We start from the raw sequence: 20,548 nt of genomic DNA, 5'->3' as shown, positions 1-20,548 counted from the left end.
GGGGCCTCTATTTATAGGCTGGGGGCTCAAATGAGCGTCAGGCAAAATATACCTGGGCGCCGTCCGGACGGTGGACACGGGCCGTCCGGACGGACAACTGTAAGACAAGATTTTCCGAAAATTTCGTGGGAAAATCTTTCCTGTTTAAGAGCCTCGCCCGGACGGGATGGCACATCGTCCGGACTGTCGCACATCCGCTGCAAGTAATTTCCTTATAAGGCTTTGCGCGTTCGGACCACGGGGGATGAGCGTCCGGACGGCTATTCTTCAACACGCAATTTCCATATCTGCAATGCGCGCGTCCGGACCATGATAGGCAGTCGTCCGGACGTTGAAGTTGAATCGGCAATTTCCTTCTTTGATGAACGCGCGTCCGGACCACAGCTATCAGACGTCTGGACAGTGATATATGAATTGCGATTCTTGCCTTAAGGAGACGCGCGTCCGGACGGGATACCACATCGTCCGGACGGTTGATCGATCTTCCCTTTCTTGGAACTTGGAAAGAAATCTGAAACTGATCGAGTACTGAGAGGCGTCTGGACGTGCTGCTGAAATGTCCGGATGGATGCAAGCTGAATAGAACCTTCTCGACACAGTGGAGGGTCCGGACAGAGAGACACGTCGTCCGGACGGATGATGCTTGGTTTGTCTGGAGTCCGGACGGTATGGCACGTCGTCCGGACAGATGGAACAGTGAGAGATGGTCATCCGGGCGGGATGGCTCGATCGTCCAGACGGCTGACAGGGAACTGAAAATCTTCTGGCTCTGAAGCATTTCTGAATAGTAGAATCCCTGTGGAGCATCGTTACACACAAAGTGATTTTGTCCAAACACAGAATGAGGCCAAAATACTAACATCAACCAAAATAGAGCATTCAACTACCAAAGACAACCATTTTTCCCCCCTTCCGTCAGTTAAAGGGGTTAAAAGAAACAGTCAACAGGTCATGTGCCGTTTTACATGGGGGCGTGTTGGAAGATGGTGGTAGTTCATGGGGGGAAAAGTGGAAGAAAATGAGGGTAAAACGGCGTGTGACGGTCACGTGACCTGTTGACCGTTTGTTTTAACCCCTTTGACTGAAGGAATGGGAGAAAAGGGTTGTCTTTGGTAGTTGAATGCTCTATTTTTGTCGAGTTGGTAGTTTGTGGGGGCTTTGCGCAAAAGTTGGTAGTTCATAGGGGGAAAATGTAATTACCCCTTATATTTTTTTATTGTAATGAACATGTGTCGATTTCTTATTGGGTATGACGTGACAAACTAACGGAATCTATTAACTTGGTGGACGAAAATGGGTTCAGGGAGTGATTCGTAATTATAGTTTACCACAAGGACCCTCCATGAAGTTTTTGTACCACATAGGGTGATTTATAATTTAGGCCAACTCCAGGGGCCAATGGTGCAATTATCCTTAATTTTTTTTACAAATTCTATTTTATTTTTAAAGAAATAAAGAAAAGAAAGAAAACACATACTGGGTATCAACCTAAAAGCTATAAATCTAACGAGTAGATGAAAATACAACATGCTTTAGCATAAAATACAAGGTACAATAAACTTCAAAGCTCAAATCCTTGAAAACCTTTATCCCTTCTTTTCTATTGCATCATGAGGAGCTCCTAAGTTTATATGAATATCTCTTTACATGTACCACAATCATTACATATTGTGTAAATGTAAAAATATTCGCATTTACATGTGAAATAGGTAAGTCCAAAGCTTAGTAAGTAAGGTTGAGATAGTGTGTGAATGTGAGCCTTTATTAAATTCTAAAACATAACTACAAAAATCAATCATAAGTTAAAAACATTTACTCGAAAAAATGTATGCATTGCAGGTCATAATAAATCAAGCAGAACATTTACTTTTGAAAATTGCAATAAGTAATAAGTAATCAACTTGAAGCATAAACTTTAAATCATGGGAGACTTGCAAATTAATTAAGACTTGTAAATCAATCAAAGCTTTCCTTCCATTTTTCATGAATATTATTTTCTTGAGTGTTGAGAGTACACTTGTGAAGTATCCCACATTGCTAAGATACAAGAAGAGTGAGGGGTTAAATATAGCATTGTTGGGTCTAAACCCATGAGCTTAAGCTTTTGGGTTGTGTGGTGTCTTAATAATACTATGTATTGGGCTCACTCAAGAAGGACTTCCCCAAGGTTTCTCCCCAACAACTGCTATTAGAGCCCAGATTAATTTCCAAGAAGGAGGGTCCGATTACGTCTATCGGATGCCTCGTTGTGTGATGTCTCAACAATGCTATGTTTTGGGCTCACTTAAGGGCTTCCCCAAGGTTTCTCCCCAACAACTGGTATCAAAGCCATGTTGATTTCCAGGAAGGAGGGTCTGGTTACGTCTGTCACTGGGTTCGGATGCCTCGCCACCGTCCGAATGGTAACCTGCGAGTATTTGCCAGACGCGAGACACTTGTGGAAATGGAAAAAGACTCACAAAAAAGGGGGAGTGACATCAATGTAAAAGAGATTCACAAGTGAGGGGGAGATTGTTATAAGTACACTTGTGAAGTGTCCTACATTACTAAGATACAAGAAGAGTGAGGGGTTTATATAGCATTGTTGGGTACAAACCCATGAGCTTAAGCTTTTGGGTTGTATGGTGTCTCAACAATGCTATGTATTGGGCTCACTCAAGAAGGACTTCCTTGAGGTTTCTCCCCAATAGTGAGTAACATGTTTACCCCTTGGGCCAACTTGGCATGTTTTAAACCATGAGCATCACATTTTGACTTGTCCCGTAGGATCATCGTAAGCTCATCCTGTGTAACACCCTAGTGAAATTAATTAATTGATAATGAACTTCATATGTTCGCCTCCCAACAATTTTCTATAAGGAATAAGACTCAAGGATGTCATACTCTCCAAAGAAAGCCTGCAGCAAGACACTTTTCACTTTCATACAAAGATAGCTACTAGTTAAACCCACAATCTCATAAACAACTAGAGCAAAACTAAAAACATCATAACATAGATAATTCTCCCAAATGTTATGGTTAAAGACTAGCCACAACATAACATAAATATTACAATCCAAATCTAAGATTCATAAAATCACATAAAGTTTTAAGCCTAATTGTAATTTTGAGAATGCGAACTTTATTAAAGGCTCTTTATATAAACAAGTTTCATAGTAATTTACTTACTAAGTCATGGACTTACGCATTTATTTTCTTCTACCTTTGGAACACCTCGGTGTTTTACAGTTTAGCAGATTGCCAGGCTGTAGAGTAATAAATTCGATGGGATGTAGTTTAGTGAAAATGACTAGCATTGTCAGGTTTGCTTAGATAAATGTTAGATGTTAACGTTAGAGTAATGTCTGTTGGGAAACTCTGGGTCTATATTGATGATATATATTATTTTTTTAAGGATTTATGTTAGTTGTATCAGATCATTTATTTTTGCTTTCTACTCTTCGCTCTAGTATACTTTGATAATTAGTTAGGTGTAGTGAATTCAACTAATTAACAATTAATGAGTTTGAAAGTACTACAAGTAACACTCTAAGTTAAAGTAAATTTAATTAGTTAATTTTTGGGGCATTACACCATTATTGTTTAAATAAATGTATTTATTTTCGAGTTGTTACATTTATAGAAAGGATTGCAGCTTATTTTAGAAAAATAACTATTACATAATCACCTACTAACGAGAAAATTGCAATCACGCAGTTATTACATAATAATGCTTAAAATAAGAAGATTGCAATAGAGCAATGCTATGGACCATTTTTTTATTTTTTATATCTTCCTTTTATCCTTCTAAAGTTGATGTGGCTTTTAAAATCGTCATTGGATTAAAATGTAATAGTGATTCATTACAAATTCAATAATAATTTTAAAAGCCACACCAATTTGGGAGGATAAAAAGATGGTCCGTAGCAGCACTTGATTGCAATAATATGCAATTTTATGATTATGGGCTATATTAGGAAAATATTATGGGATCCCAAGAATCTATACCAAATCCAATATTGGTGTTTATGTGTTGGGAATTGGTTTGGAAAAATATGTTTGTGCAGCAGAAAATAAAAATTCCAAGCCAAAACTGAACTTTATGAAAAACAGGTGAAGAACAATACTATTTTAAAATTAGGGTTAAATACAATTAAGCCCCCCAAACTACCACAGTTTATCTGGATGGCCCCCCAAACTACTACTTGCTTATTTTTTGGCCCCGTCCGTCAGTTTGTGCCGTCTAAGTGGACAGAAACTGAGTCACATGCACGACACGTAACTCTTTTAGCCCAAAAGCCCGAGAAAAATACAATTTAGCCCCCCAAACTACCACTCTTTCTCCGGATGGTCCCACAAACTACCAAAACCTTTGAAAAATGCTATTTTTGGCAAAATATCCCCATAATACCCCTACCACGTGTCATTTTTCAATTAAAAATTAAAACAACCAAAAAATTTAAAAAAAAAAAAAAAAAAACAAAGTCTATCATCGTTGTGGAAGACCTCGATCGGTTTTTGACGGAGAAATCAACGGTCGTGAGCTTGTTCATCAATGTTCATATCCATTTTCCTCTTTGTGATTTTTTGGCATTCAAAACATTGGTCAATAGCTACGTAAGGCTCAAAGATCACAAGTTTTTCTCTCAAGTGGAGTATATTTTCTAGAGCGGGGCGAGCTTGAGCTCGGCTGAGATTAGCGAGTTGATGATTGTGAATTGAAACTCACCGAGCTGGGCTATAAAATCGGTCATCACGGCATTGCAAACAGACGGTGACCAGAGGGGTGTCAAGAGGATCGGGCCGCGGTTGGGAAATAACGTCACCCCTAAACACCTAGGAAATAATGCCACCCTAAACACCATCTTTTTTTTTTTTAAAAAAATATATATATATATATATATATATATATATATATATATATATATATATACAAATAAAAATAAGGAATAAGAAATTAAATTTTAGTTTATTTATTTTGAATTTTTTATTATTATTTTTTTTAATTGAAAAATGACACGTGTCAAGGGTATTATGGGGATATTTCGCCAAAAGATGCATTTTTCAAAAGTTTTGGTAATTGGGGGGGCCATAGTGCAAGCCTTGGTAGTTTGGGGGGCCATCCAGAAAAAGGGTGGTAGTTTGGGGGCTAAATTGTATTTTGGGCTAAAAGAGTCACATGTTGTATACGTGACTCAGTTTTCGTCCACTTAGACGGCACAAACTGACGGATGGGGCCAAAAAATAAGCAAGTAGTAGTTTGGGGGGGGCCAGAGTACAAGCCTTGGTAGTTTGGGGGGCCATCCGGAGAAATGGTGATAGTTTGGGGGGCTAAATTGTATTTAACCCTAAAATTAAACTACAAAGCAAAAACACTTACTTGAAGATCACGACCACTCATTGGCTTTTTGGACAAAACTTTGCTCATTGCTCCTCAACAAAGAACGTGTGATCTTCTCATCAATGACTAATGATAACCAAGAGTGTGGGCTCTCAACTTGCTCTTCAAAACTTAAACTTATTATCGAGTGTTAACTCAAAAATATTAGTTCTTAGTAAAATCTAAAGAACTATTGCAGTCACTTATTTTACAAGAGCTACATGCATATTTATTTTTAAGTTCTGAATACTAGGAGAGTGTGTGATATAAGCAATGTGGGACAAACTGTAGTAGAAGTTATAATTGAACTAGAACTTCCACTAGGTACATCAATCCGAAGCCTCTAACTTCGCATAATCAAGATAAATCACAAAGATTCAATATGTAATAGTTTTCACAAATGGAATGTCCAATTCCATTACCGACTGCGAACTATACAAAATTTAATATTACAAGGATTATGTACTAAGACCTTGTGTGATAACCCCATTACTTACACCATAGACCATATTCGATGTAATCCAAAGGCCCTTCACATGCAAAATATATATAATCTTTATTAAGCATGTAAAATATCATATGCTTTATTCATAACAAACTTATATGTAAATAGTACATTGAAATTTAGGATTTAAATCCCAACATTATGAACTCTGCAACTAATAGTACAGTTGCCATATGCCATATAATTGTTTGCACTTTTCATGACAAAGATTGAAATGCGCCTTTGCAAAGTAAACCCCATGCGAATCCCAATCCTTGAGGAAGATCAGAGTACAATCTAAATAACAACTTTTGAATTGTTCCTCTTTATTTTTAGCAATTCTTTTCCTTTTGGGGATAGCAAAGTGAATTTCAAAGAAAGAGCGAAGTCGAGTGCGTAGTGGCAATGGATGGACAGATAGAATTAGAAAACGATTCACTAACAACATTATCATGATCACCATACCATATATCTCTTCATACCATTTTCACCCATTATTCCTCTCCCTCTCTTGAGATCACTTAATTTTTTCGAATTCCAGAATGAATCCATAACCTACAACATCTTAAGCTTTTATATACAAGAGTTATTGGATATCTTGAAATTATAAATATTTTTTATTGAAAATTCCTTTAAAAAAAAAATTTAAGCGAATAATTGTTTAAGTATGCTGACCTTGGAAAGGTTTGATGGCTTTTGGCTCACATGAGTTTTGGTTAAGGTCATGTCTCTTGACTCTTGAGTTTTTATTATAGACATCAAGAAATTTCTAAGAGTTTTTTCTTTTTTTTAAAAAATTAATGGCAAAAGTTATGTTTAATCGAATATGAAAGTTGTGTTTAAATATATTTAAGTGAAGAGTTGTTCAACGCATGGTGACCTTGGAAATGTTTGATGGATTTTGACTAACTTGAATTTTTGTTAAGGTCAAGTCTCATGACTCTTAAGTTTTTATTATAGTCATCTACGTAATTTTTAAGAGTTTTTTCTTTTTTCTTTTTTTTTAGCAAAAGTCGTGTCCAAATGTCCAATCAAGCATGAAAGTTGTATTTGAATTTATTTAAGCGAAAAGTTGTTTAAGCATGATAACCTTAGAAACATTTGATGGGTTTTGTGACTAACATTAATTTTGTTTAAGATCATGTCTAGTGACTCTTGAGCTTTTAATAAACATTTATAAAACTCCAACGCAATTATGCAAATAAGTTTATAGTGGTATACATGTTGTCAATGCAGAGCAGTTGGGTCGAGAGGGGCCAAATGCCCTTGCTGGCCTGCCCAATTTTTTCTTTTCTCCCAAGTATAGTTACTTTGGTATTATGGCACATTTGGGTGTTCAAATTTTTTGAAATTTGAATTCAACTATTATTTAGTGTGCAAATTTCGAGGCAAAAAAGATGGTTGGATAATTGATAAAATTTAAATTGTATTTAAAATCATGTTTGGGTGATAGTTGTATGAGAATATTTTTTCACGAAAAACCATGGTAGGAAATAATTGGAGGTATGGAAAGTTGTGTAGAATGGTTGGAGTTATAAAAAATCTGGGTTGGGATTCAGAAACTTGCTTAAAATTCAAAGTAAATTCAGGTTAGAATACGGGTTGTATTTGGGTTAAATGCGGGTTGTATTATATATTCGGATTTCAAAAAAAAAAATCGAACATTGTAACAAGTAGAATTTATTTTTTATTTGCATCCAAACATCCCATGTAATGTTGATTTCCTAAGTAAGTAGGTGAGGGTGGGTTTGGCAACGACCTCCCTCATATTTTGTAGCGGATCTGTGGTCGCCTTCAGCCACGAGTATCGCGAAAAAAAGAAAAAAAAAAAAGAAAACATGAGTAAATCAATAACTGGCTATTTTTTTTCATAGGTTCTAAGGTACACAATGAAAAGACAATGTCTAAAATAGAGTAAAAAGCCATTTATATATATATATTTTACAATTTTTCTATTTCTTGAAAATTTTCAGGTATGTAATGAAACTTTTATATTAATTTATTTTTAAAATTTACTATTTACATGATAAAATTATGGGATAATTACCTTATTTCCTCATGAACTATCAGTTGTTGTCGATATATCCTCATGAACTGACACTCTCACCACCTGACCGCATCGAACTACCATTTACTTACCAAAATCCAACTTCTGTCAAGGAATCTCGTTAAATCCGATGGAATATTTTCTTTTAAACGTTAAATTTAGTTTAAAGATAGAAATACCCTCAAAAAATAATTTAATAAAAAATATCAATATTAAAAACTTTTAAAAAACTAATTAAAAAAAAAATTAAAACTAAAAAAAAAAAAAAAAAAGGATAAATGCAATATCAGTGCATTTGTTTGGCTTAATTTAAAAATCGGTTATTGTGATATAAAAAAATAAAAAATAATTCAAAGATCCTCGAAGTAGGCCAAAATAACAATTTAGTCCCCACATTCAAATTCTAAGGTTATCCTTAGCATGGACATAGGACAAATATCATCCCTCAGCATATCAATAAAGTGCTAGATTAATCTACCAACTTACGTAACTCTACAAAGGCATCAAGCACCAAGATTATGTAATCTATATCTCCAAACTTATCATTTCATAATTATACCTCGAAAGTAATATCAGATATCAATCATCCTAATCATGAGATCCTTTCTATTATCTTACCTCAAATCTTTTGTTTATCATAGGCACGCTGCTGCCCGATACTATAACTAAGAACCTTATCCACATCATGCTGAGATCATAATCATGGTGAAATCCTTCTGTACTTAAAACATCTAAATTTGTTAATCTCAATGAAGGCATATCTATTCAATTCTTTACTAATCAAATGATAGTTCAAACATTTATCTAATAGCTTTAAAGCTAGGGCAAATAAATACTTTGCGTTATAAAGCTATAGATAACTCGGAGATTATACCAAAAATTAAAGGCATACATTTAAAGGCATGATCGATAGTAATGCTATGTACCATTTGATCAAGTGTACATTACTACCATCATACATATTTTAGCATACACATTATTAGTAGGTGTTTTCAAAATCTTTGAAAACATTTTAATAACACATGAATGAGTATTAATTCTCATTCTAGAATAAGAGTTTAGTTTCTGCTTATTCAGTGAATTGCAGACATTAGAGTTTCAAATATGCATACAATATAAATACGATTATCATTTTCACAAAACTTTATTTTTAAGATGTTTTTATCACATCTAAGCTTTATTTGTAAATTGCACCAATGTTAAAAGTTCATACTTAAACATTTTTTTTCTTATTTCAGAATCATTTCTTAATCAAAATAGTTTCATAGCATATTTTTTTATATAGCATGTAATTTATACTAAATCACATCAATATGTTTTCCTAAAATGCATAGCAAGTCATATTAATGTGTGACCTAATACGCATAGCAATGAAAACATATAACCATAAGAATCATACAATGCATACTTTCACATAAGTATAGAAATCCTAACTGTAAATGATAGTTACTTTTTTCTTCAGCTATTTAACTTCATACAAAAGCTTTTAAGGAGTTTAGAAAAAGTTTATTTTTCCTATAGCTCTTGTGTTACCTCTAGACTTCTAGGGTCAAGTCTACCAGTCTTCAGAGCAAACTGCTCTGATACCATACTGTAACGACCAGCTTTTTACAAAAAGGCATAAGTAATTATATCTGGATAATTACGTGTCATTAATACTTCAGAAATAATAAATCTTGCAGCGGAAAAAAAAATATGAATATCTTTTATTTTTTTCTTTTCAAACACCAAGGACAATTCCCTTACAATACGTTTAGAGCTTTGACTGAAATACCTCAAGATGCATTAAAATGATTAAATTGTCTTACAAATAAATACACACGAAAAGTGATAACTTAAGTGCCACATGCGGCACAAATTCTACATAATTATTGTCATTATACAAACTATGAAATAAAACACAAGTCGTTTAGGGAATGCATAAAATAAGTCATAACATTATCATAAAAGATAGACTATTCAGTAAGCCCACCACAAAATGGGAGACACTAGGTAGTCTCGTCTATGTAATCAAAATCATCACAAGGATCCTGATAATCCCGGTACTCATCAGTCTCGGTTCCTGCACAATCATCTATGAGATAATGGTTAATACCACAACTCCATATTTACATAAGTGAGCTAACTGTTATTCAACAATATAATGTATTATGCTTTATTTAAGGAGAGAGATAACATAATGATGGGATGACAATTTTGTATGCAAAGTGTTAAATAGTTCAATATAGTCATTTCACTACACTCGTTCTGAGCTGTTACTCGATTAGCGACTATCTCGGAGACGTTCCTCCTACATTACTTTTTATTAGCATATTTCCGCACTAGCAGAGTACGTTACACGTCACTCTCCTAGTACTTTGAGAGACGTTCCTCCCAATATTAATTATTAATGTTTTCGGTTCAGGCAACATTCACATCCTGAACCTTTGGGAGACGTTACTTCCAATATTAATAGGTTTATTATTCACAGTATGCAGTAATCATTCACACGCATCCAATTAAAATAAAACATAAACATAACACTATTGAAATTAGTACTAACCTCAGTAAGTATTTTATATTTACAACCCTTTTGTGCAATCTCAGTTCATCATCTGCAATAAATACATAAATATGTACATAAAAGGTCAATATAATTACTTTTAGAAATTCATGCTTAAACATGATCCTTAATCACACATAAATATATTTTCCATAAATCATAAAACTCATCCAAATAATATTCAACCAATTTCCATAAAACACCAAAGTTTAGTTTTTTTAAAAAAAATACCAATTTTAACATCACACTTCCATTTTTGATTTATCCCATAAAATCAACACTTTAACCAATTTAAAAGTCTATACATATTATTTAAATACCCAATAATCTCAAATATACTTATTTGGCTAACCCAGCTCCCACACTAGGTTAAAGAGAATTCATAATACACATACATACTCAAGACTATCAAAACAACCACAATACACGGCCAACATCAACCCAACCAAATTTATTCTCCATTAATCAATCAGGAAAACTATTACTTATAGAATCACTTCTCAAAATTATTTTTCAATCTATTGTTATAAAAACTCAAAGAGAAGGTCAACTCCAAAAATTATCCAATCAAAACTCTGCCAGCATTTAACAAGTATAAAATCCTCCATTCGGTTAGCACCCATAAAAAAAATCATATTTAATAATTTCAAAAGAACCTAACCGAACGAATACTAAATCAGTTAATACATGGCCAATTACTCATGACTTCAAAGCACAGAATTCTAGTCAATTAAAACAGAAGATTTCAACCGAAATCATCAACAACCCAAAAGCCAGAGGTACACGACTAAACACCAAACAACTAACCCTTTAACCCAAATCTACTACTCAATTCATGGTTCAATAACCTAAAAGAAAATCAGTTTCAAAACTACACCTACATCATTTGGTCGCTGCCCACACGATCACTTCAACAGAAAATAAAGGCTTTTAAATTTGATCTGTCCGAGAACCATTATCCCAAAATACAGCTCAGTTACACACACAGTCCGGTTAACAACCAAAACCCCCAACCCATAATTTATCAACTAAAATCAACATAAAAATCGGCTAACCAAAACAGCACATAGTTGGCCGAACCACACAACCAACTAGAAACCCAAATCCAAAACATAGCTCAAACCAAAAATCAACATACGGTTTCCCCAACATACACGGCCGAATCTTCACAAGGCCAACAGGAAATCCATACCCAAAATCAACAGAATAGCAACTAGAAATTACCTAGAGGATCCCTGCTCAAACATAGAGAAATCTACTGGAAATCACCCTTGATTACGCCAGAAATTGTATCTCCAGCTCCATCGGCATTGATACATGAAGAGTCGGGTCTCATGGGTTTGTCGGATTTCTGGGTTTCATGATCGGAGCTCCTCCAGGGTCTAATGGGTTCAGCTCACGGATCCGTTGAATCCTCTCTTCTTAGCCTTTCGGTTCGTCGATTCCAGGGCTCACAGGAAATCGTCCCTCCATCGAACCCACCGAAATCCTTATCACAGGTCGCCGGAAATCACGGAATTGGGGTCCCTGCCCATTCTCTGGCTTTCGGGTTTATGGATTTCGTTCGGGTCTTCTTTGGTTCTTTCCCGGGTCTCCAGCTCCAGCTCTCCCTCTCAATCTCATATTCTCTCTCTCTCTCGATCTCTTGCTCGGTCTCTCTTTCTCTGTCTCCCTCTCAATCTCATCTCTCACTCTCTCTGTGTACTCGGGTGAGAAGAGGAAATGAAGAACAAGAAAGAAGAAGAAAGAAAGGAAAGAAGAAGGGAAAAACAAGAAAGAAGAGGAACTGGGTGTTTGATGTTTCAGAGGGGCAAAGGGTCACTGTTATGTAGGCGGGTGAGTGAGACCATAGTGAGGATGAGTCACAGGGCAATCATGACAGAGATGAGTCACATGAGTGACTCATCAAATGAAATGATGACTATACAAAATATCAGCAGATATTTTGATTAACCTATAATTAAGTTCTATCTTAGTCAATTTAACTTGGATTAATTTGTAGATATTTTTTGAAACTTACTAGTTACGTTTTTACCGCAGATATTTTTACCTCGAGTCTTTACCTATTTAATCTAACTTATTAAGATTATAATGTAAGTCTGTTTTAAGTTTAGTTCGTTTTATTTTCAATATTATTATCTCAATAATATTATAACACCATAAATATATATACACAATAATATTATTCATCAATATTATTATAGCCATTAGCTTACTGAACAATTCAGTCTATTTAATAAACCAGTAATATTAATAGTCTAATAATATTATTCTTTATTTATAAAATCATGGTTTGTAAATAATAAGACTAAGGAATATTTATTTTCATAAATATTCATGTAATCTTATTAACTTATCGGGAATAAAGTATTGTGTATGAAGCCACGTATTTTATTAACTGCTGGATGTGAATACTATTTTCTATAGTATTAAGTCGTTCGAACGTCGAGTCTTGTGGATCAAACATTAATTCTAGACTTGTCTATTTTCTTTAGTCTTAAATTCTAATTTAAGACATTTTATTTTATGACTTAAAATTTGGGGCGCTATACTATTGATTACTTATTGTTTATCATATGCATGTAATGGTCCTTAAGTTACACTATATATGACTTTGGCATGAGTAATGAGATTATCATATAGAAGTTCTTTGTCATAAACTCTTGTAACTTAAAAATCATTGTTCGTGGTTGTTAATGGAACTGGGCATTCCATTGGTAAGACTATAACACATAACTATGGTGATATATCTTGATCATGTGAAGTGTTGACTTCAGGATGATGTGTTGGTGCGGATACAATACACTAAACGGATCAATTGAGTCATTATTCTTTCTTAACATTGTGTAAAAAATAATGTACACTCACGACTACTTATGACATTTGCTCTAAATCTTGAGGAGTCGCAGACTCACATGTGAAGTGGAAGTTACTTTGATACATTTTGGAGTGAGACCTTATTGCAGTCAAAATTCTCGATGCGTTGGGTGATCACAAGTAGCATTGTGGGAACAAAATTTTCAAGAAGGAATCCAGTTCGTTTAATTAAATTAAAGGAATAAAGAATTTCCCCTTGAGATAAATTTAATAGGGTTGATCATTCTTAATCTTATGCCTAAGTGTTTTAGTATGAGTTACTAAAACTTGTATCTACATAGTGAGATGAGATTTTACAAGGTACAAAGTGAAAAATAATGGACTTCTAATTTTAACAATTGTGTGTGAACAGTGTGTAACAAAATATTAAATGCGGAATTAAATGAGACAAATATTTTGTTGACGAAGTGGAAACTCAATTAAGAGAAAAACCACTCCGGGGTAGCCAAACCCAGGATATCCACTATTCAGAAGACAAGACTAGATACAAAGCAGTAACACTCACATACCCCTGATGCAGTGGTCGTACCTTTCTCTCTAACGTGTAACCCAACACGAACGCCTCCCAACCAGGTCTCCTACCTGAAGGGGTCTTTAATGGAATCCTTTACCTTAGGGCCAACCCCTAAGATAGACTTCAATTGTAGCGCAGCAACATCACACTTGCAATGGCTTGAGAGAGAACAAGTCAGCTCCGATAACTTCACAAAATAACTCTCTAAGCTCTGAAGGAATTCAATACCGAATTCTTGCAGTTCTTAATGCCCAGGGGTCTCTATTTATAGGCTGAGGGTTCAAATGGGCGACTGCAGTAATATGTACGGATGCCGTCCGGACGGTGAGCCTGAGCCGTCCGGACGGACAACTGTGCGACCAGAATTTATGAGATTTTCGCTGAAAATCTTTCTTGTTTGAGAGCCGCGTCTAGACGGTGAGACACTGTCGTCCGAACAGTCGCATGTTCGCTGCAAGTAATTTCCATATAAGGCTTTAGCGTGTCCAGACCAAGGGGGATGGCCGTCCGGATGGTTGATCTTCAACACGCAATTTTCATATCTGTGGTGCGCGCGTCTGGACCATAAAGTTGAAGTTAATTCTGTAATTTCCATATCAGATACACACGCGTCCGGACGATGGCAGACTGGCGTACAGACGACTGAATTTGAATTGCGATTCTTACCTTAAGGAGAAGTGCGTCCGGACGGGAATCCACTTCGTCCGGACGGTTGCATCAATCTTCCCATAAATGAACTTGGAAAGAATCTGAAGCTTAGTCGAATACTGAAAGGCATCCGGATGGGCTGCTGAGACGTCCGGACGGATGCAAGCTGGAACAGAAGCTTCTCGATACAGTGAAGGGTTCGGACGGAAATCCACGTCGTCCGAACGAATGATGCTAGGTCTATCTGGGCGTCTGGACGGTATGGCACGTCGTCCGGACGGATGGAACAGTGGGCAGATGAGCATCCGGACGGGATGGCACGATCGTCCGGACGGCTGACAGGGAACCGAAAATCTTCTGATTTGCAAGCAGTGCAGAATCTTCTGAAACACTTCTGAATAGCGGAATCCCTTGTAAAATAACATCTTTACATACAAGTGATTTTGTCTAAACAGAATGAGACCAATCACAAACTAACACAAAGAATGATAAAAAATGATTAAATTGAGTACTCGAAGATAAGATTTAGCGAATTAAAGTGACAGTCTTTATTGACTTTTTTATTTGACTACGAAATGGAGGGGATTTAAGTATCACACATAAGTATTGTAGCACTCTGAATTTTAATCCCAAATAAAAAAGTTTGAAAAAATTATAATTTAGACTCCCAAACTACTAGCCATTCTACGGCTGGCTCCCTGAACTACCAGCATTTAGACTCTAACCCTCAAACTACCAAAACGTTTGAAAAATGCCCATTTTGGTGAAATATTCCCATGATACCCATGCCACGTGTCATTTTTTGATTTAAAAATAAAAAAACTAAAAAAAAATTTAAATTTTTTTTTTATTTTTTTTATTTTTTTTTATTTTTTTATTTTTAAAAAAGAAAATTTCCCTAAACACCAATTTTGTTTTATTTTATTTTATTTTTTTAATTTTTCAAAGCTGCTATTGTGGATAGGTCTTAGCCGTCCACCTTCACAGTTCTTTATTGTAAGTTGTTGGATTGATAAGGTTATAAATCAGTAGTAGTTTATCGGCTAGTAAATCCAAAAAAATAATGCCCAATGTTTATGTTATAATTTTGTCATAATCTAGTGTATATATATCAAATATAATATCTAGTTTCTTTTTTCTTTTTTCTTATTGTCGTAATTGACATATGCTTCTTCAAATAAGTATTTTTTAGAGTCAGAGTAGTCTGACTCTTCTGCTTCTGCAGTGGAATCGACTACGTGGGTTGTTTAGGACCATGTTGCGGAAGAGTTTAAGAGTGAGAGAGATAGAGAGAGTGAGTTCCAGGGATTATGTGTGCATGAGATAGGGAGAGTTTTGGATTAGAAATGTCGGAGCAAGAAAATATTTGGAACTGTTTTTTGAAAATGCAATTGTTAAATAAATGAAAACTACAACTCTAGGTAACAATAACCATGTGTCTTTAGGTGGAGTCCAAGACTCTAGGTAACAATAACCATGCGTCTTTAGGTGAAGTATTTGGTAAGAGAATACGAATGATGAAATCTAGAGTGACATGCGTCAAACATCATTTTACTCATTTATGTGAACAAGCAAAAAACAGAGACACATAAATTGTACTCACGTTTCTAACTTTATACACACAAACACCCATATATACATAGGCAGACGAGTTTATATATATGCATGAATGAAGAGAGATAGAATGAAGAAAGATGTAATGGATAGACTCATGTAATGTGTAACCTTCTAGAGTGCCTTTGTTGCGGAGAGTGCGATTTTCTTGTAGATTTAGCTTCATCCCTTTAAAGAGGACTAAGAATATAAAGAAGCAAAATGGTGATGTCTCTGAATCCCAATTTATGAGAAAGTATTAATTGAAGCAAGACAATTGTAAAAGGAGAAAAAATAATTAGAAAGATGAGAGAACATGAAGAAACATATACCCTAGAAAGTCATGCCTTGGCTTCTCTCTATGACCTTTTTCACTCCAAAAGATTGTTTTCTCTGCAACTGATGGTTGATGAAATCCTCATGTTGGCGCTTTATAGGAAAGAGCATTTTGAAACATTGACCAACACCTTCTCATTAATATACATAGATTTTTCATTTAATGATTCGAATCTTTGCAATTTCTAACTAGAGGAATACCATTAGACATAGATCATTAACTCTTCTTTGCACTTTGCTCTCGGCTCCCAGGCTGTAGTCATTGAGTTTTTTTGTATGTATTATTTCTTAATATAGTTATGCTACTTGTCACAATTTTAGCCACCTGAAACACTTTAAGTTTGGTGGTCTAAGTGCTAAATTGGTGATAGTTTGGAGGGTAAATTTATTTTCCCCTTTTTTATGTATAGTAATATTTAACTGTTAAGATCTGCATCACATCAACAGACTAAATTAGATCGTAGATATTATTCTCAAAAGTGTCCTATTCCCATAAATAATGGCCAAGTGAATCAACAATGGGTTTCTCTTTTCAAGTGGGATTCCTTGTTGTTTGTCCTCTTAGAAATGGATGGGCATGATGTTTTCCAACAGATATGAAGTCTTTGTCACCGCTAAGTTCATGATGATAAGTTGGAAGACAGAGAGCCATGAATTGCTTGGTAAGGCTGGGGTAGAATTTGCGTTCAATCATCCAATGGGTGGCCTCAGAATTCCCTTTGGAGAAGACTTCTTACTAGAACCAGCGTGACAATGTTGGATTCATGCACATGCATCTCTCTCTTTTTGGCAGAAGAGATGGGATGGATGATGTCTCAAGAACAGTATAGTCATCAGAATGCTTTTGTCCGGGATTGTTCAGGCTAAGCAGATGCTCTAGGTTGCAGATGGCTCCAGATGTACTGAAAGGACACTTTTCTTTCACATTCCAGAAACCAAAAGAAGGCATTTCTTGGTTCCGATGTCAAACTTGAAGCACCCCTAATCTCCAGGCTGAGGAATTGCTCGGCTTAAAAAATCCTATGGATACTCTCATAAACTCCATGTGGAGAAGTTTATATCGATCTCACATGTACAACAAATGGCTTATTGGTTTATGAGAGATGAAATATATTGGTTTATAAGGCATTGTAAATTTATTGCTTTTGTGATGACAATTGAGTTCTTATACTTTCAACGCAATTATATCAAAGAGATTCCTTTGTTCTGATCATTAAATCGTTATGTGCAGCACTTGCTTAAGTTGTTTTTGCATGAACCATCTTTTTTTTTTATTATTTGTTTTTCTTTTTTCTTTTCTTCAGGCAGTCGGAAAGATTTATACTGTCCGTAGAGCTAACTAAATCTAAATGGAGAGCTTAAACATCACTATATTATTGAATTTGTTGTCAATTGTGCATTGGAAGCATTTTCCAATTGATATTGGGTCATTGGAGATAAATTGTGTAGTGAATTTGAAGGATTAGATGGCACCTGCCTACCTTATTCACTAATAGAAAGCCAAGCGCATATGCTGACACGGTTGCATGGATCATTGGAATATTGAGATGCTTAGAGGGCCTCGAGTTAGATTCTAAGAATGTTTGGATATATATTTTAGAGATATTCTGTTTCATATATTGTGGTATATCTTACATCTATCTCAGTTCATTTTCATGTGGGTCCTACAGATCCTATAAATTAATCACAAATCGAAATATGGTTAGAGCCCTTAGTAATCGTTGATTTGAACAAATGATGGATGATGGACAGGAGATGTACCATAGAATATGAAATAACATTTCACTTCCAAGTTTGAGATGTCTGTGAATCATGTTTACAATAATTTCCCCAGTCGCAATGGAAATTTGGTTGTGTAGTTTGAATGGTTGGCTTTCTATGGGGACTACCCGTAGGACACTTGTGCTCTTCACAGGGGTTTGTCTTAGTACTGTAGCAACAAAATGCATGCTCTTCACAAGGGTATCCCGTGTGGCCAATGCACTAAAGCAACCAATGCTGCTGATTTTGGCCCACAACATGTTATTAAATGCACTTGTCTTCTGCCTCCAAAGTTTTGTTTGTAATTGTAGATATCCACTGATTTTTTGTATTTTTTACAGTTTGAAGTGTAATATTGAGTTTTACATTTCTAAGGTTTATGGTCATTCTAACATGGACCACATGGTGAAGAAAGTCTGAAGTATATTTCTGTCAAAAATAAAAGACCTACATGTCTCAAGCATGTCCTTCCAAGGCTTCCATATCCAATTTGTGTCCACAGGAATTTTCCCTGGTTCATATCAGATATCTCTTTGATTTCAAGTGGGTCCGTTGTTGTTTGTTCTCCAAGAAAACAATGGTTGGTCATAATGTCCTCCACCAACTATACAGTCTCATTCACTACCAATTTATCTATGATGATTTTGAGGACATCACCATGTGATCCTTCGAGTGCTTGTTTTTCTGACTAATTCCCACCAGATTGCCTCCACACCACTCACACACATTTCAGAGATTTTCTTAGACAACCTTCCATCTATAAATACAGACACGATTTAGACATATTCCACAGCCAGATCATTTCCTCAGTATCCTCTTGTAACAAATATTTCCTTCCTTCTCCCAAGTCATTTGTGAACTACAGCCTCTTCCAAAGTCATAATAGAAACACAAATGGCTCTTCTGTCTGGTATAATGCACGCTAAGAGGATTGTTTGCAGGTCTGTTTCTGGTCTTGCTAAAAGTGTTCCGAAAGGCTACTTTGCAGTATATGTTGGAGAGGACCATAAGAAGCGATTTCTGGTACCCATATCATACCTGAATGAGCCTTCCTTTCAAGAATTGCTAAGCGAGGCTGAGGAAGAATTTGGGTTTGATCATCCGATGGGTGGTCTCACAATTCCCTGCAGGGAAGACATCTTCATCACTCTCACTTCTCGCTTAAATGCATTTTAGTGCAGGGCGCACTAAGCTTGATCAGACTCGACACATTTCTTCTCTATGGCAGAAGGGACAGAGCAGGAAATGTCCACCCACATGACAGGAATCACTGAAGTTTCTCAAGAAAATAACAGTCTGGGAATCCATTCGCCCAGGATCATTCAGGTTAAGCACATTCTCCAATGAGTGCAGATGACTCAAGGTCATGATCTATCAGAAGGCCAATGCTGTGCACATTGGAGAAGCCCACCAGGAGGAGTTCCAATTCTACAAGCATCTTTTAGTTCTAGGCACTGGTAGTGGCTCGCAATCGAGACAGACATGAAAATTGTGGTCTGTTAAACATGAACTGTTTGACACCATTGACCAAACTCTGTCTCTTCAATTTTGAATTAAGAGATTTGGGTTATTCCATTATTCATTGTAAAATTTTGCATTTTTCTGCAATGAAGTTTAGTAGTAAACTCTCCATGCAAATATATAAAATACAATACCTTTCTTTCTTACATATAAATCGTTCTCTTTGGCGGAAATGTCATACAAGCTTTCATAATGACTTTGATTGTAAAATGCAGAGGAGCTAATGCATTAATATTTGGACATTGGACTTAATTGGATTGCCATTGCATTACATTATCTGCAACCTCATGTGCATAGGCTGGCTATCTGCGACTAGAGTGCCAATTTGATGTCTACCATTTGACAAGGGAAGTGGAATCCTTGCTTGGTCCCTTAATTGACATGAACAAAAAGTGCAGTCCATAATGGAAGACTACACATCATAGAGTATTAAGTCAGGGCCTTTACTCTGATACCATATTATATTACCACTTATTATAAAAGCTTAAGATGAGAGGAAATAATAAAATTAATCATTTAATTAATATTATAGCATAGAGTTTTGTGGTTAAACAAGGACAGGAGATAAGAGATCATTTGTTAACAGACATTATTGCTGGTTTATATGATCAAAATAGGCCTTGAGTAGACTGCATTCTCATTTCTTAGTTTACATCCTAGGTTTGGTTTGTGGGATGAGAAGCAGGAGGAAGAGATGTTGAAGTCAGTTCATTTGGACAGAGATTATCATCTGAAATTGGGTGAACTGAATCTTGGAAGGGAAATCTTTCACATCCATGGCTTTCTTGAACTTCCCCCTTAGAACCCTCTTCAAAGCTTTACTTCTCCTTTTTAAATATTTTACCTTCCTATTGTAACTGGCCTTT

The 20,548-nt window shown here is 35.6% G+C and overlaps 1 protein-coding gene and 1 long non-coding RNA gene across 2 annotated transcripts; one reads left to right on the top strand and one right to left on the bottom strand.

The window, feature by feature from the left end:
- Nucleotides 1–9,746: 9,746 nt before the first annotated feature.
- Nucleotides 9,747–12,213, bottom strand: LOC133861828 (uncharacterized). Its single transcript, XR_009899080.1, has 3 exons — nucleotides 11,657–12,213; nucleotides 10,433–10,484; nucleotides 9,747–9,964 (listed from the first exon to the last, which is right to left on the bottom strand). It is a non-coding gene; the product is annotated as an uncharacterized LOC133861828 (long non-coding RNA).
- Nucleotides 12,214–18,796: 6,583 nt separating this feature from the next.
- Nucleotides 18,797–19,802, top strand: LOC133861826 (auxin-responsive protein SAUR21-like). Its single transcript, XM_062297644.1, has one exon. The coding sequence runs from the start codon at nucleotides 19,056–19,058 to the stop codon at nucleotides 19,335–19,337; it is 282 nt and encodes a 93-aa protein (XP_062153628.1). The 5' UTR covers nucleotides 18,797–19,055; the 3' UTR covers nucleotides 19,338–19,802.
- The last annotated feature ends 746 nt before the right edge of the window (nucleotides 19,803–20,548 follow it).

The sequence above is a fragment of the Alnus glutinosa genome, chromosome 2 (genome assembly GCF_958979055.1).
Source record: "Alnus glutinosa chromosome 2, dhAlnGlut1.1, whole genome shotgun sequence".
NCBI classification, from domain to species: Eukaryota; Viridiplantae; Streptophyta; class Magnoliopsida; order Fagales; family Betulaceae; genus Alnus; species Alnus glutinosa.
Note: the sequence above shows the minus strand (reverse complement) of the source record. Positions and strands in the feature narration are given on the sequence as shown.